The 18,517-nt window shown below is 36.3% G+C and overlaps 2 protein-coding genes across 2 annotated transcripts in view; one reads left to right on the top strand and one right to left on the bottom strand.

Moving 5' to 3' along the window:
• Positions 1-263: 263 nt before the first annotated feature.
• Positions 264-7,806, top strand: LOC107194123. Its single transcript, XM_015583690.1, has 6 exons — positions 264-302; positions 631-757; positions 1,297-1,394; positions 3,962-4,178; positions 4,654-5,206; positions 7,451-7,806. The coding sequence occupies exons 1-6, from the start codon at positions 264-266 to the stop codon at positions 7,776-7,778; spliced, it is 1,362 nt and encodes a 453-aa protein (XP_015439176.1). The 3' UTR covers positions 7,779-7,806.
• A 2,221-nt stretch (positions 7,807-10,027) lies between these two features.
• The window catches only part of LOC107193994 (unconventional myosin-XV), a 74,231-nt gene continuing 65,741 nt past the window's right edge, over positions 10,028-18,517 (bottom strand). Inside the window, 8 exon segments of the mRNA XM_015583548.1 lie at positions 10,028-10,258; positions 10,799-10,935; positions 11,198-11,402; positions 11,549-11,681; positions 11,842-12,026; positions 12,803-13,198; positions 14,058-14,361; positions 16,375-16,751. Of these exon segments, the coding sequence (XP_015439034.1) occupies positions 10,028-10,258; positions 10,799-10,935; positions 11,198-11,402; positions 11,549-11,681; positions 11,842-12,026; positions 12,803-13,198; positions 14,058-14,361; positions 16,375-16,751 (1,968 nt within the window).

An 18,517-nucleotide genomic window follows, 5' to 3' on the forward strand; every position in this document is an offset into this window, starting at 1 on the left:
CGATTAATTGAAGTAAATTCTTGAAACACATAAATTTTGAAATACGCGCGTTGAACTGTTCGCCTCGGTGAATTATAATAATGACGTCTCGTTTCAAAATCGCAGCACAGTAACATCTACCTGTCTACCTCGTAAAAGGATAATTCGTTAATAGCCTGAGACTCCCCGTAATGCGACGAACAAGAGTGGAACTTGCGCAAAGAGGTCAGCATCGTTGTTATATTTGAATTTTCGCGAGGATCGCCATATTTTCGGTCGGGAATATGTGGAACCGGAAGGTGTTCATCAGGATCATCGAAGTGGTGCGTGAAAATGAAATAATTCCGTTACTATTAATGTATTAGAGCCTCTTCTTCTTTACAATTTAGAATGTAAATCTGTTTTTTCTATCGTACATGGCATCTACATTCCAATGTAAAGATTTTAATTGATTCAATTTCTTGTTCTTCAGACAAAAAAGATAATTATACCTTTGAACGTTCTCACAATTAATTACTCGTAATTACACCTGTGGTTAAAGGATTACAGTGCAGTGAAACGATCGTGCAGAAAGATTGAATGTAAAATTATTCTCTCCTTTCATTTCATTCGTTTAAATAACATTAGGATAATTGGAAATTCGACTTGCAGATACTTTGTGTTGCTTGTGTGGTAGCACTTAGGGTGACCGATGATGAGAGTCGAAGAGTATTCCACTACTTGAGGAGTCGAAGCAGGGAATGGTCCCTTTTGAATAATGTGACGTGGGGTGCAATAGGTTCGAGTATCTTTATATCATTCTATCCTCTTATATTATTCTTTATTAATAAAATGAAGAAAGTATTATGCACCTTCAATGAATTCTCCTTATTAACAAAAAAACTCGTTTATTGGATTTCCCCTTTTCTCACGAATAAAATAACTGTCTATTGAATGTAAAAAATTGTATAAACTTAATTTTGATTCGTTCAATTACTATCTACCGGATTGTTTATCAGTTAACTGATGATATTATACATTTATTTTATATCTAGAATGAGTACCTAAAACATATGAAATAAAAAATTCTATTTATGTAACATAATGTCTACTGGTGTTCTTGCTTAATTTTTAACGTAACAATATTCTTGATCGAAAAAATTGTTTTCCATTTAATTCTAGTCTATAAAATTGTATAACCTTCTTGAGTTTGTTAATTACATAAAATCCGCTAAGAAAAAATTGCACGTATATTTCAGTATATTAGTCATTGAGGAATAAGTAATTATAATAAATTCTCATTTAAAGTATACAATTAACCTTTTTCTGTTACTCTAGGCGCCGCACTAGCAACTGCGACCTGCGGTGGTTACATAATAATAACAACGGGTCTTCTGATCGCTGCTGCTACAGGAGAACTTTCTGGCCGAAAGACGGTAATAATTTACCATTTTCGTTTCTTTTTGCGTACCACATTGCGACACAAGCGAGAATTCAACGTGCACTCTAGGAACTGTTAATTTCATCTTCCGTAACAATTATACGAGACCTTGCTGTCCTTAATAGTCCCATTGTTTGAGCTCACGGAGATATTCTTTCCCCTTTACGGGACGCGGTGTCCTTCGAGGACACCGATTTTTATCAAACATAAATGTTTCTTTTCAATGAATACTGCGAATTCAAAAATTTAACCACTGACGAAATAATTCATTCACGTGATCATTACAATTCTGTGTGAATTGAATCTCTAAATGCTGCAATTAAACTACAGATTTTATACTTTCGTGGTGTATTTAAACAATTTAAACAATAACTAATAGAATGCCTATTTAGGCACTTTAAACTTATCAATCGTTTAATACGCGAAATAATTCTTTTATGCGGTCTCTATAAAATAATCTATAAACATGCGAATTTATATAGAAATTATGATCGTTTCTGGGAAACTAAGTTATTCTATTATATTGCAGTTTTTTAATTGAAACATTATATTACAATGAGTAATTGAAGAAATTTTGCTGTATGATAGAAAACGTATGTTATTCATATTTTCCTAAGTTCTTTTTATATTTTATTCGATAAGCAATCCACTATCTTTTAACAAGCTGGTGATATCAAGTGAATTCAGGATACATACATATCTGTCACGCTTTCTTCCTGGTAAAATGGCATAGGTTGCTGGAGAAAAGAACGTGTGTTACTGAGGAAGCAGAAGTTTATAATTTTCTTCAAAATATATGGTACATTTGTCGAGAATAGTGAATTAGATATTGATACACCTATGTATAATTATACCTACTTTGCAAGTGCATCGATCCGTTCTACGAAAAAATATAGTCTGAAGAAAAGTAAAATTTGATCAAATATCCATACTTCCATACTTCGAAAAATTTTAATAACATTACAAACAGTTAAATCTGCTTTGCAGTTAGCTTGCAAACACTTTTAAAAATAGAAGAAGAGTATAGCAGAGTAAGGGGGTCAAAAATCCCTTAGACCGATTTCGATTTGTGTTACATCATTCGATACCTTGTCAAGAAAAAAAAATTTCGGCCCAGTTTCAATCCTCTATCTCGACCAGAAGGGTAGTAATAAGGAAAATTCGGATTGCCGATTTTTCCTCAACTTTTCCTATTCAAGAATACGCAAAAATTCTGTAAAAAATCTAATAGACAGTATTTACCGGGGCACGTGTTAGAGAATTTTTTGCGATTTTTTAGTTGAGTATCCTAATTACGAAAAATTTAAAACGCTAAAAAATTCAGAAGAAAGTTTTGTTCTTATTGAAGTTTTAAAGGCACAACATTTATCCTTTCACAGTACCTTATTATTATTATACTAAGTAATATCCTTATTTGTTTGCAGATTTTTTGATAGGGTGCGCCATAGTTTTAAAAATCAAAAACCGATTTCTTCAACGGTTCAAGGGCACTTTTGACCCCCTTATTCAGCTATACCCTTTTCAAACTAATTCATTACATTCAAATCCAAAGAATTCAATAAAGAAACGCGCTCCACTGTATGTAAATATCTATGGCAAAACAACAACGAACATTTGCAAAAATATCCACTCTACCCCGATGATAAATCAATGAAATGCCTCTGCAATTAAAATCAGAAGTATTTCCAAGGCGAAAGATTTCACAGTCTCACGATAGCGATCTCGATCGTTACATATTACGTTCTCAATATATCCTTCCTGGTGCGAATCGTTTCACCTGGGACACGCCTCGTTCATTACGCGCAACCGATCAGCATAATAATCGAATGGAATAGCACCTTCTTGAGGCACACTTACAGAGAAGTCTCTCTTTCCAAGGATCTTTTTTTCTTCCCTCCCCTATGTTAATTCACACACAGGCCACGGCGATGGACGAGAAACCGTCTCGAAATAGAGCACGCACCTGAACGATACCGTGAGAATATCGACGGTGCAACGAGTCCAGGTAGGATCTGTCATTGACGGCCAAGGCTACCCAGGCATCCTTAACACGGCGTAGTCGCAAGATACAGCACGTAACCGCATCCTTGGCTTATGGCCACCGAGCCACGTAACGCGTGTACGCTCCTGTGACTTATTTAATGAGTCATAGCTGAGGCTAGGCGAGTTGCGATGATTCCTGAATATGCAAATCTCTTTGTTTATCTGCGATGAATGAAATTTGCATTGAAAAAGGTTGGGACCTGTCGGCGTTGCGGATCAGAAAGGAATCTTTGAATTCTACCGGGACACCACGAACGATAGATAATTTTTGTAATAGTATGCCTACGATGTGAACTAACGTGATGATTGACTAGATTTACGAGACAATTTTGTTATCTATTGAAAGAATTGAACGGCAACGGGTATTGTGAGTTTTTTAATATCACAAATTTTGGCAGCATTTCTTTCGTTTTTGTTGTCGAAATTTGGACAATAGAGGTATTTAAAATTGTGTGCAAGGAAGGAATACTTAATCATTATTGTTAGTGTGGAATTAAAGGTTTTTTTTTTTCATTCAAGGAATTGTTCTTCCTCGGACTTGGTGTTATTCTTTTTGGCATCGTTGGAGCCTTATCCATGGCCTCTATTGAGAACGTCCCTGAGAATCTGATAGATAACGCCGCAGTCTTTGGGGCTCTGTGCTTAGTGACAGCTTTAGTATTCATCGCTGATCTATTGATGGGCACGCCTAAGAAGAAGGTTCAGGGTATGGCAGAACACTTGAAAAATAAAACAGGTAATCTGATACAGAACTAGAGTAAAAGAATCCAGTAGATAAATGGTTAATAGCCTTTCGTCTTGCTAGCGAAATAGTTTGTTCTTACCCAACAGTGATTAATAAAATTTCTATTTGAAGTTGCAGAATATAGAAACCATCGCTGAAAAGTAAAAGAATAGTACAGGAAATTCTCGACGAGTGTCCGAAGGCTTCTCGAAACTGAACATTAAATATTCCATAAAGTAATGGCCATATGCAGTTGAAACAAGTATCATTGGCTTCAAAATTTCATATTCTATCACTATGCTAAACCTCATGAAAAAGTCAGTGTCACACCTGGGAACCTCTGTTTGTCAATGTCGAAGAGCCTTCTAACAGTCATCGACGATTTACTGTATTATAATTATTCTTCTTGAAGTTAAAGCATATATTATAGAAATAATAGCTGAAAAATAAAAGAATACTAATTCTTTTCTCTGTTACGATGTCACAGCAAAGCATCTAGTGGCGGCGACGTTAACCACTGAAAAAGAATCAAAGTCTCCAAAATCGAACCCTAAAGTCTCAAACCAGGATGACGGCGCTGTCAACGACGGCTTCGAGAAAGCAGAAGAACGTCACCAGAAAAGGTCACCTGAAGATGTGTCCGAGGATCCTCGAGGATGGGAACACGATCGTCCTACATCGAAAGGGGCGCACAGAGACGACGAAACTGGGCGTTACGTACGCGAGGAATCGGATCGGAGAGAGTACACGCAGAACTTTGAGAATGGACGAGCTCTCAGAGATTCGCAGAGATTTCGAAGCTCTGAGATGCAGAAGAATGGGAAACGGGACTCGTACACGATAGATCACAGAAATGAGATGCCTACAGTTGTATACAAAGTTCAGGACATCTATCAACGACCCGTGGACGAAGTGGATACGCCGCGGTTTCCAACGGAAATGGACGCTAGACGTGAAACTATGTTCGCGAAGGTTGTCAATCCTGGTGTGAAGATTATGAAGGTCGAGCACGATGTCGACGAAGCTTTCGATTCTTACAGGTAGGCTGAAATTTATGCAAAGTAGCGTATTAATAAATTTCAGTGCTTATACAGTAAAGGATTGATGAGAGTTCGACAGGACGTACCGGATGAGAGTTCCTAGTTCATCCCCACCACTGAAGGGGGAGGCCGTGGAACCAGTCAAGCGAGTAATGTAACACGCCAGCGGTTTCCATTTCACGAGCCGAGAATAAAATTAAATGCACGGGTATCGGTGAGACAACAATAATGCAACAATGAAACCTTCTTATTTTCGGTTCTTTGTTAATGAAAATTTTACTAACATATTGGTGAGATTTTTCTGATTAAATGGTACCAAGCACGATATAATTTCGATCATGTTACTTATGTGTAAGGGGTTAACAATTCATATTCCCAGATAGCACATGACACCTTAAAGACGCCCATTTTACGGCTATTTTAGGTCTAAGGCGCCTTTAAGCCGTATTCAAGGCGTCATGTGCTATCTGGGTTCTTTCATTTTGGCTTATGATACATTACAAACACGGGTTGTTGCACATTTAAAATAATGATGGTATTATTACTTCTAGTATGTTATACATCAACGTAGTGTGATGTACAATATTCTAAATTATTAATAATGACGATTATTCTGAGTTACGTTAACGATAATATGACGTATATGAATGTAAAATATTTATAATTTAATAATAACGTTATACATCTAATTTGCAAAATAGTTGAGTGTAAATCTCGTAATAATTATTGCGAACATTCATATGAAAGTTGTTTGATTTCGTGGAGAAAACTTAATAGAATATTTGAATTTTTTAAATTGTTATTTACGGAGATTTTAATAACAATACAATTTGTTAAATGAAACTACGGATGTGAGTACGGGATTAGAGAGGAAAAAAGGGGAAATCACACATATTTCACTCTTTCACTGAATGTGATATATGGGACATATTTAACTCCCATGTTATTATTGTTGTTGTTGTTATTATTATTCGGGAGGGCGAAAGTACTGAATTTGTTGATGCACGTACTAGAACACTAAAAAATTTTAACAAAGTACTAGGGTACATAGTACGAAAGTACTAATGGTGGTCACACTGACCTCCAGTCACGTGTATTTTCATTATTGGCCGAAACGGTATACACACAATCGGACCAGTAACGAAGAGAGCAAAACGGGACACATGGAGACCGAGTGGGATAGAGCCATCCCGCAGCGTCTACAATGTAACCACTGGACGGCGAGAGCGTCGCAGGCGCGCAACCGAGCAGAGTAAACAGAAGTTAAGAGTCAGGCTTCTCTTTGTGTTTGTCACTCGTTGTCCTTTTCTATGTTCGACAAAATACAAAGGCGAGCTATCAAGGCTCGGTTTCGGGCAAAAAACAGATTGAGGAACTTAATTGAAAAAACTGAAACCAAAAATCCAAAGCGGTCACGAGTTCCAAACTCTCATCGATCGTTTACTGTATATTGTAAACTAATATCACTTACTACATTTATACGACTTTTCTCTAATGTCATGGCGGTCACTGGTGATCGGCACAGAATTTTACGTTCATGTTGTATCGGTCACCGGTGACCGTCATATAATACGAATTCAAATGTCAAAAGTACAATTCGTGTTAAATATTGTAATATTTGTACAGTAAGAACACTGCAAGCTGTAATAGAAAATAGAAAACAATACAACTAAAATTTGAATGTGAACGTACTTTTTGTATAAAATAATTCGCACCCCTGCATGAAAGGTGTCACATGTCGAACACGTGCAATTTTTTAGGAGAGTGAAAAGAAACTGATTCATTCATATAGCAGTTCATATCCCTGATAACCAGTTGTGTACAAGTTTCGAGCAAATTACCAGCAAATATCGACAAACGTTGTCTAAAAAGCCATAGCCACCTGTTTCCAAATTTGGCTTGGGTTTGCAGGCAACGCCAGCTGTCAAGATATAGCAATCTTGCATCAAACTAAGAATTAACTAATCAAAGTTATGTGTGATAATTTCTACTCATCTCTGACGTATTGGAAGATATTTTATGCGATGAAATGAAAATTGGGAAATTTTAACTTATCCACTTTTATTGTTCGACTCACGGGGGTGCGAATTCATTTTCCCTTATGCGTGGTAAATTTGATGTCACTGAATGTTTAAACTTCTTCCATGTCAAATTCTGTGTTCCACTTTTGTGTACAATTTCTTTTGTTCATTTAAATGATCATTCTCCATTTAATCATATATTATTTCTTTATTAAATCAACAGGTATTCGGACATCAGTCAGTACGATAACGTGCCAATTCGAATGCGAGGCAGTTCACCCCACCACAAAAAGAATCGTGACGTTTCGTTCAACGTTCCATCACCTCCAAAGGGTTTCGGGAAGGCTTACGATAAAATCAAAGACGAAATGGAAATGCTCGAAGAGTGTTTCGGTTCCCTTCGAACGGCCAGTACCGGTACTCAAACGGCCGCAACTCGAGTGCCTTCTTCACCGACTGATCCTGGTTACGTTCGACACACTGCTAATAACTGGCCTCACGAAACGAAGACGAAAACACCTGGTAGTAGTCCTATTCATGCAAAAAATTGATCACATGTGAAGGAACCAGCGATCGATCTTACGACATGAAACTGAAAACCTTGCCAGTCGTCAGAATTTTACATTACTAGATTACGGATGTTTATGGAGCTTGAGATTTTCTATTGCTATTTTATGAAAACCCAAATTAAATATATATTTTTTACCAGAGACTTTAAGCAATCAATAAATAAAATGATAAATTTATTAAATCATTCATTCCAAAGTCTAGATATTATGAACCAAAGGAAAAACGACTATTCAAGTTTCATTGATTTTGTTTTTGTTCGATGGTATATTAATGTCTTTTTTTTACTTGTAAGTATTGAGATTGTTTATTCAGTTTTATAGAAAACATGTTTGTTTTTTATTCTAAATTTTAAGGGACTTCAAACAGGTTGAATACCTCTGCTTATCCATTACTTAGTGTCAATAGTCCAATCGTATTTATTGTGCAGTTTGTTTTTTTGATGGTTTATTGTTTCGTAATGATTTTTACTTTCAATCACTGCCTTCATGTATCAATATGTAAACATGTATTCATATGTATATAAAAATACATCATTACTTTTTGGATTAATGAGTTATTGTAGTAAACGAATGCTAATTTGTCGTGAAACAATTTAAAATTTGTATTTTGTAACGTAATACCTAACAGAACGCAGATTTACGTTTAACAAGTACTGTATTTCATTTCTTACTAATCAAACTCAACAAATAAATTGAATTTCCCTTAAATTTTTGTTTCTGCAAGATAATAAAGAAAAAGAGAAAGATACCATATTACAACACTTTCATATATGTAGAAATTTTAATATAAAGTTTAACACCACTGTTCACATCGATACGCATACGTACAGTTATTAATAATAATGTCTCCTTATGATAACATGTAACCGCAACTTGTTAGTCTCCATCATAACGTACTCGTTAGAGATTAGTCTTTTATCGGATTTACATTATAAAAAAACATCATTCGTGTACCGTATTGTTTCTTTTTCTCATGTTTTCGTATAAATAAAACGATTCTACACCGAGACTGAATTATTTGTAACCATCGTATTAATATTAATTCGCGACACACTATCGACGATTTCCTCGTCCTGAACCGAAGAAGCTCGTCGTCGTGATCGTGAAGAAAAAGAAATCAATCGGAAGACGTAACAGTGATCCCGAGTATCAACGTGTCCTGCATGGTTCGACCCAACAATCGAGATTGTTATAAACATTTCTCGTCTCGCAGAACCGTCGTCCTCTTCCTTCGATCAATCGATCATCTCTTCTAAAACGTTTCTAAACGCGTATTTACAGAGCCGAGAATAATTTGCTTAGATACTTGAGCATTCGTTTCTTCTTCTTCCTTCTGTACGTCAACGTGTTCCACGTGTTACATACAAATCGATTCACGTTGGCATAGAAGACCATCAGTTTTCGTTTCGAAAACGTCTATGGTGTAACTAGATCGTCTTATCCTATATGACAATGCATATTAAACGTTGCATTTAATCTTCATCGTAACTCTTCGTCGGTGCATTCACACAAACGCAACGATTACTGTTTATCTGAATCGAGATATAAGTGTACCATTTACTGTATATTTTCGAGAATTCGTTGACCGTCTACATCAAGATCAAAGAGTTCTTACAACAAGAGGGAAGTGTACGGAGACACTTTGTCAGCTTTTAAAAGAAAGTTACGTATTTCTTTGTTTCGTCTCGTGAAAAAACCTCGTGTTCGTTCCTCGTTTCTGCCACTAAGGCTTTCTAAACATATTTACAAATCGAAAGACTATTCAGAACAAATTCTTTCCCGCGTTTCCTCCCGATAAATATTAATCCAAATGGCGCCTTAGAATTTTTACAATTCCCTTCTACGTTAATAAATAAATAACAACAGAGTGAAACGCGAAACCTCGCAATCTTTCGGAATCACGATCGATAAAACCGTTTTTAAACATCATAATTGTTTTTCCATCGCTGTTGAACTTTTTCGTCTCGTGCTCCTTTTACTTTCGGAATTGTGAACATTTATTTCTGTATTTTGTATTTTCATGAACAAAAAAAATTAATAACGAGCAAGAAGCACGATCGAAGAAGCAACAAACGATATGTATAAAAATTTCTCAAATATTCTTTGTTCACAGACTCCTTCAGACACGTTTCCTTTCTTCTTTTTCTTTTCCTTCATACTTTGTTCCTTTAAATAGGTATGTACAATATTTCACGATTAATTAATCGACAACAAGGAAAATTTGAATGGCCTTATCTCATTCCAAACCCAATTCCAGCGCCTTGATTGTTGGTAGCTCTCTGTTCCATTGTGATGTATTGTCTAATCAACCGCGAAATTTCGTGAGCTTGCTCGGTCTGGAGCCTTGTGATGCGTTGCTGCATCAAATTACCGCATTTCATGTCCAAATAAAGGGTTCCTTCCTCGGACTTTACTTTCCGGGTGGATATCACCTCGGAGTACGGGTAATGATACAGCGTCTCCTGCAAATTTGTATAACATCTTATTTATGTTATTCCCTACAGGATTTTTTATTACTAGATTGAAAATGATTAGGCAAATATAGACTGTTGTGGTATAGTTTATGAAAATTGGAATCCACGAAGAATTTGGTTTTATTATTGAAAGTTCTCTATGATTTTAAGTAAACTAAAAACCCCATTCATTTTTGTTATACATCTTATAGTATTGAGTATCAGATAACTGTAATCTGAATTATCGTGCATGCTATAAATGACTAAAATCCGTAGTTTATTTATTATGTAGGCAAGGTGGATTCAAGAGGAAAAACTACCAAACACAAAATTTTGTCTAATCAATGATTCAGACATAGTTGCTACTAATATCGAGAATGCATTTGAACATAAACTTTTGAATGAAATTTAATGAAACAAAATTACTGAATTTGAAATAATAAAAAGTGAAATGTAATGTAGAGATCGCAGTAATAATTGTGAATAACTGAATTTAGTGAATAACTGAAAGTCGATAGGATAATTTTTGAATAATATGAAATTTCTTACGTGAGTAATTAAATCAATAAAATGCACTCCATGTCTGTTCAGCGCAAGAATGTGATCGCCGCCCTTCTCCTTTCCTTCAGGCACTCTTTTCACGGCGAAGAAGCTGGACCCGAATAGCGGCCACTTCCATAAAATTTCTGGAAAATAAACAAATCCGGTATTATTTTCCATATCCTTTATTTTTCGATAGACGAACGAAGTTCAATATAATAAAATCATTATTATTCAAATGAATAAAAAGAAATTATTTTAGAAACTAAAATTGCTGAGTATGTGATTTTAATTTAATGACATTAATTTGGGATCACAAACGCTCTTAACACTATAATATGATTGTTCTAATAGGACAAAAATAATAACAGTTAATGTCGGTTCTATTGCGTTAAATGAAGTACTCACCAAGAACCTGCGCTTTACAGGCAGCGACAGTGTTATGTTGCACATTGTTCCACGCTTGCTGAACCATGTTGGACCACTGTTGAGGCCTTGGTTCCCTCAAACTTAGCACCGGTTTTGGCAATAAGTATTTAATTTCCTTAGTGGTTGGCTCATGCGTCATGTCTGCCGCTCTATGTAGAAGGGCTGCTATTTGCGCCATATCGTACTGAAAAAAATAAAAGTGATAATTTTAATTTTGAAAAAATTCATGAACCACTATCATAAAATGATTGTTCCATGAAAGTTGATTTCATTAATCATTTCAGTTGGGCACACTGTAGAATGACCATTATAATTTTAGGAGATACTTACTACAACTTCTTGAGGTAAATGTTCTCCAGGCAGAACAAGTAGAAGACCCTCCAAGTAATCTGGAGCGATTTGGTTGAACACAACTTCTATGTACAGCGGTGCGTCCAATCTGAGAGGGTAGTACCAAACTGACCTAAATTTAAAAAGTACGTTTTTCATGAAAAAGGCAACATTTTAAAATTGATAATGTTTCTAGAAGCATATAAATTCTATACACTGACTAGGATTAAAATTAATAAATGATAAAAAAATATTGTGATATTTAGATACTAGATTGGAACATGATAAATTACCTGCAGAATATTAAATAGAAGACTTGATGATTCTTATGGAGTTCTGTCGTTACATCCAGCACGTATTCATCTCTAGCTAAGGGCATGGTGAATGCATCCCCATCGACGATACAATACAATGAAAATTCGTCCATTTCGTGGGGATGTCTTACGGATATTACGTTACACATCTCTTCGATAACGTCCTGTCCAGGAAAGAAATAATTATTACACATGACATTAACAAAAAACAATACCTACTTCTTAATTTTCCGTCTCCCAAAACTTATCAAAAATGTGACGTTTGAATTTCATATTTTTAGGAATGTAACTTGTGACAAAAATTTGGAAAAAACTTATTACTACAAGACTGAATTCTGAATAAAATTTCATGCAAATTCTGGGCCCTAGAGTTTGAGTGTATTAAATATTAAGTCAACATCTTGTTCCGAGCTAAACAGTGTAAAGTCCATCACATAGAAGACTTAATACCAATCTTCACCATTTCTACGTATCAAGACTTGTCTGAAGTCCATTCAATACTTCGAAAGTATCGAATATTTTTCGTTGAATTCTTACCGAACGGTTCTAAAGTTACAAGGTTTTCGCGCCTTTGATTTGTTCTCCCCTAACGAGTGAAAAGCGTGACTTAATACACTCTGGCTCTACGGTTCAGAGTTTTAATTTCAATATTCTTCACTTATTAGTTTCATCTGCTGTATTCGCACAAAATCCAGACTATAACTATTATGTGCACCGATTAAATAATCCACTATTTCTTAACAAAATCGATATTAATTTCTACAGAAGTCAAGGGTCTATACTGTCTAATTTATATTCATAGTGACTTTCCTGCAAGCTACATTGTTACTCAACGACAGACCTAGAAGGTACTTAAAAGTATTAAAAAGTAGTGGATTACTTATTGGTACACCTAAGTAATTTTTACATTAATTGGTACACCAAGAGTATTCAAACTGACCTGCACAACCGTGGTACATTTCGTATTAATAACCCTCTCCGTTCCTCCAGGTAATCTATAAATCTGTCTCTTGGCGTTTCTACCCGCGCTGATCGCCATGATCTCGTCGACACTGGGCACGTTCTTCCTTCCTCCGTATTTAACAGTCTTCCTAAGATTCTGCAGGCACACTGTGGCAGTGCCATGATAGGCCCTTCTCTTGTCGTACGCCGCGGTTTCCAGGTATTTCGTCAGGTAAGGTCTCAAACCTTCGCTGCAAGTGAAGTATGCAGCCACGATGCTGAAGATCCTCCAGCCCCTCTGACAGCTGTCTGGATTCGGGCTCTTGTTGTTCGTCGTCTGTTTCATCAGCTGACAGTAGACCTCGTCGCGGAGCTGCTCGTATTTGTGACAGTGCTGCAACACAGTCGATGCACAGTGTGAAGGGAGTCTCTTGGTGTCAAGTTGTTGGTTTGATTACTCGCAGATTCATCAGCGAGGAGAAGAGAAAGCTGTGTTTCACTCTCGGTAATTGTTTGGAGAATTAACGCCTCAGGAATAATTACAACCGAGAGGACCGTTGATTGTCCTTCGAACGCGTCGGAAGATCGTTCTTTTTTTGAATAAACGTAGCAGTGGAGATGTTGACGACATGAAGAAATGGAACTTCGATCGTGTGGAATTTAATATAATTTGGGTTTGTTCTGATCATAATAATTTTCTTTAGGTAATGTTTGAAATGTTGTATAATAAGTTTTTAGGTGATAATCTGAGGAGATGTGGATCAAATTGCCAACCCTGAGGTAAAGTTTCACTTTTTTTTAATCGTGAAAAGAAGTTCGATTTAGTTAACGAGACCTTCACGCATCATTTAGGAACTTGGAGGTGTACTTTCTTTAGAGAACGTGTTATGGAGACTGATGAGATAATTCAAGGGAAACCGCACATTTCTGTTGCTACAGGCAACAGTTATATCAACTATAACAAGATATTGTTCTGATTCTGGACTGTCCTATATAGAGATTTCTTTGACACATTTCATTATACCGATTCTTATTTGAAGCTGAAGAAAGTATGAAACTTTCTAGGAGTCAATTACACCCAAGGATAATTTTGTTACGGTACTAGATACCTACCTACTAAAACTTTAACAAAATTGCTAATTACTATAGTCTCCAGGAATCCTGTATTCGGTTTACATAGCAGAATAAGAAATGCAAACTTTGAACTGCTCCCAATGTTTCAAATACAATTTTATACATAAATTAATACTCACCATCAGAATGGTGTAGACGCATTTGACTTCGCTGGTATCTGGAGGCAAGGGTTGGTCACCCATGTACCTCATCAGACAGAGAAAGCATTCGATGGCCAGCGCGCTTAAATCACCGTCCAGCCTCAATAGACTCTGCTCTATTGGCACAGGTGAGTACTTGACAAGGTCCACCTGTTCCTTCCAGGTCCATTCTGCGCCGTCATGTTGACCTTTACTCTTCTTGCTTTTCTTCTTGCTCTTCAGAGACTCGATGACTTTAAGGGAGCCGCTTATGGAGCCATCTGCGGTCTTTAACATCTCGAATCTACCGAACAGAATACACATAATGAAACCTCGATTTGTTTAAATATTTTTTTTTGCCGTGTTATCGTTATCGGTTACGTGATCGTACGAAGCTCTAATTGCGCAAGACGACTGTTAGGATCAATTTAATGAAGGAACGGGACTCGGAGGCGACGCGGGTAATAGCGTTCCAAAACGGAAAACGTCTTGCCGGTGGAGCACGTGGCCGTAAATGGATTATCCATTGCAGGACGTTGTTACAGAGGAGGAAAAAGTCCCGTTCAGAGTACTGGCTGGGTGGTCGTCACTTGTCAAAGTCATGTCTAGAAAATCTATACTCTAGTTAGGTGTCTTAATGATTCTTCTTTAACTCGACCCTACGTATTCTGCACGTTCGTTTTTGTTTTTACCGTAGTTTTCGTCTCGCAGTCTATTTGTTACCGTATTTGAAATCTATTTTTGTATTTCTGTATTGAAACCGTGTTCTGTCGTTTTTTACATCTGACACGCTTCTATCATTTCTTAGTGTAGCTCATAGTTTTATATAAAATGTTATTTTTAACTTAAAACTATAAATATAGGTTACATACATTGAATTCACTCATTTTCAAATTCACGTGGAATTCTTTAGATTTTTTTTTCGAATGCATTATTGTATTTACTATTAATATAAAAATGAAGTACAGCTTTAGATTGTTAAACTAGAATAGAACCTTCCTACTTTGCCACACACGGTGAACTAAGCAGGTACATAATGAGACTGACAATACGAGCGTGCGGCCCGGAGATGTTATTTTACCACGCATTGAAATCACCGAAGCAGCATCTGATTAATGTAATCTTCACGACTTTATTACGGAAAAAGCAATTGTTATATTATTCAGAACATCTTCCAGATAATACATAGGTTATTACCTACATAAAAGTGAATTAAACAAGTTAAAAAATTTCCATTTTTCGACAGCAAAACATCTCTTCGACCAATCAAAAATTCATTACTACAATGTGTCATACAAGTGGCAATAATTGTATAGTGTTCACATAAATTGTTAGAATATATTCTTACAAAAGAATACGTGAATCCAATCGTTGATTAGAAATGGCGTCGATTTCCATACACTTTTCGCTACCTACTACATAACAGTCGTGTTGATCTCAAAATCCTCCAATTTAATGTGATTTCACTGATTTCTGGTTGCACTGGGAAAACTGCGACAGAAATTCCAAACTTTTTAAAATTCTATAAATGGTTTGAACTTCGTTAAATCGATTCGTAACAGGTAACGCATGAAATGCTTCGAAACGGTAACTCGCGGATCGCGGAAAGATGCCCAAAGAAGAGGAGACGTACTGGTTATCCGCGCGTTCACTAAGATGGTCGATGCTACTCTGAGAACTGCAGTGCGTTATGCTTTCTCAACACGGCCGTCTAGCGTTTCTTGCGTAAGAGAGGCCAATTAGTCTTAAACATTAATTTCCCTTTTATTACTGTGCCTCGGTTCGGTGTGGGTGTTTTTTTTTTTTTTCGTAGAACAGAATCTTAAAGGGGATCTTCTGTCCTGATATGTTTTACTTTCGAATATGTACTTACTGATATTAGCCTACAGTGTACAGCATGTAACATTTAGGGAAAGAAAACGTACTACTCCTAATTTGTTTTTAATTCACAGATGCATGAGTTTAGAATCAAGAGTGTATAAAAATGAAAACATCAGTAATTACCCTCTATATTACCCCTCATCGATCCTTTGTGTCAATTTGACACATGTTATTCTTAAAAAATTATGTTATTCTGTCATGTGTAGGTAAATATAGCTGAGACTCCGTTTTATTTTAAAAAATTTGCAAATTTAACTATTTATCCCTTTACAATATTAATTTTTTACTACTGTTGTCAATTTGACACCGGACAATAAATTAAGTTGGGAAAATGAGGAATGGATGAGGGGTTAAAAATGATCTGAGCGGATGAATAGTAAACTAACGAAGCTCGTGAATGTTATTTTGACGTTCTATAGGAAGGAGTTGTACTAACTTTTCCGTGCTCTGCCTGAAGTTCAACATGGCGTACTGCAAAAGTGAGTGTTTTCCGTCGTTGACCACTGGACCGCTCTCGTAGATACCGTCTTCTTGCAACCGGCCGTTGTCTTCCGGTTGCCGCCATTCCTGATTCGGGCTGAGCCGGTGGTTCTGCTGGTTTTTCTGATGGTTCGTCTGGTTCGCCGCCGACACGTGGTTCGGCACACGACTCGCGGGCACGTGGTTCTCGTGATTCGAGATAACGTGATTAGATTGACCGTGGGACTGGACGTGATTCAGAGAACCGTGATTCGTCTGCGATTGGATCGATTTTGTGATCTGGGACACGTGGTTCTCGTGATGGTTCGGTTTGTGCAGAGGCTTCTGATCGACCTGCAATTAAATCACAAATTAACTTTATTGTATCCTTTATGTCGTAATATTATGTAATTTTTTGTAATTATTATATTGATCCCTGGAAGTCAAATGTTTCATGAAATTTTTAACAAGATTGCAATCTCATCGACCCTTTCTGTGGTTGAATTTTAATACGTTTATGAAATTGATGGAGAACTCTCTCTCAACTTGACAGTTCTATAATTCTGGCGATAGAATTTCAATAGAAGTTGTTAAACAGACTCTACTTGTAGACTAAAAGACCACAAATTGAAATTTTCACACCGTTCACAGAAGAAAAACTAGAACTAGGGCAAAGGAAATCGTTTCCCTTTTTCCCAAGAAAGTGACAATTATACGACGTTTAATTGTACTACGCGATATAAATTAAAACACGTAACCACATCGCTAGTGACATTTTGACAATTACACATTAGTAATTAGCGAATAATTATTCGCTTCCTGTAATGAAACTGACGGAAAGACACACGAAATATCGTTCCGATCGACATCACAAGTCGAGATTTCATGTTTCGTTGACACGGTTTTTCCGTTCGTTTTAATCTCGATCGAAATTACATTCGCCCGCGTAAATTACAAGTGTAAAATCCTTCGCATGTAGGCGATAGCGTCGCCCTGGTTTCGCGAGTGATTTACACGAAGGTTTCTCGACCTTTCCTATTATTCATTTTCTCTTTCGACTTCCATTTCCTGCTTTTCACCGGCCGCCGTCACGGATATCTTGGATCCATCGATCGATCTCGCGTACGAGAAAACGGGTTTCCTTGCACGCGATCGAGATCCAGAGAAGGAATGCCAAGAACAACATGATTACCGAGGTACAAATATCATTTTCCTCGTTTCCACCATGGAATTGTAAATTTCTTAACTTATGAACCGTCAATAAATATCAGTTATTTACTAAATACACAGACTTATCGATGCTTTCATCGCGGAACTTTGTTTATTGGTGATTAAAAATATGACACGACGTCTCCTATATTATTCACGTTTGTATCCCTTCGAATAAAACTAGTTCAAACTTGGGAATGAATGGGAAATATCCCCATCTAAAGAAATGGGAAATACACAGAAAATGGGCGTAGAATGTAAGTACGTTGGATACAAAAAACAAATATTTAAAAACAATGTACTTATTGCAATATAATCTTCATTGTGGGTTATATGTATAGACCCGAAGAGAATAGCAAGGTTAATTACTGAATTAATAATACGACCGAGAGTAGTATTCGGATCTTCCGATTAAAATTACATAAATCCACATTTATTGTAAGATAGTTTTTAAAATAAGTATTCCCTTCATCTAATGGTAAATATTGCAATTGCATGTTAAGAATATTTAATCTTAAATAGTATTACAGAATTCATGGACAATAGATTCAATAATCTGTTGTGTTTTTATCTGTAATGGTACAGATTTGGTTTTGTCCGCGTTACACATGCAGTTTGAGAACGTTCATAGTGTTGTGAAAGTTTATGGGGCCGACTGATTGCTATTATTATTTGCTTCGGCTGACATATATTTAGTAAATTGTGATGTCTTTCTCTTGAATATGACTACAGTCCGGCGTTATTGAGGGAATGATAATGCAATAATATCATCCTCAATCTACTGTAATTTTGAGAGTAATGAGCAGCTATTATTCGAAAGGAAAAAACTATTTAGGGCATTACGGACTAGAAATCAAGGCATTTTGTTTTAAACTATTACGAATAAGAAAAATACAATTATAAATAATTTA

This window comes from Dufourea novaeangliae, unplaced genomic scaffold (genome assembly GCF_001272555.1).
Source record: "Dufourea novaeangliae isolate 0120121106 unplaced genomic scaffold, ASM127255v1 scaffold21, whole genome shotgun sequence".
Lineage (NCBI taxonomy): Eukaryota > Metazoa > Arthropoda > Insecta > Hymenoptera > Halictidae > Dufourea > Dufourea novaeangliae.

What these genes read in the sequence shown, in the direction of transcription:
- LOC107194123 (XM_015583690.1), top strand. Translation starts at nt 264, where the DNA reads ATGTGGAACCGGAAGGTGTTCATCAGGATCATCGAAGTG. An exon ending in AACTTTCTGGCCGAAAGACG is followed by an intron (nt 1,395 to 3,961) that starts GTAATAATTTAC and finishes TTTTCATTCAAG; the next exon opens with GAATTGTTCTTCCTCGGACT. An exon ending in ACACTTGAAAAATAAAACAG is followed by an intron (nt 4,179 to 4,653) that starts GTAATCTGATAC and finishes ACGATGTCACAG; the next exon opens with CAAAGCATCTAGTGGCGGCG.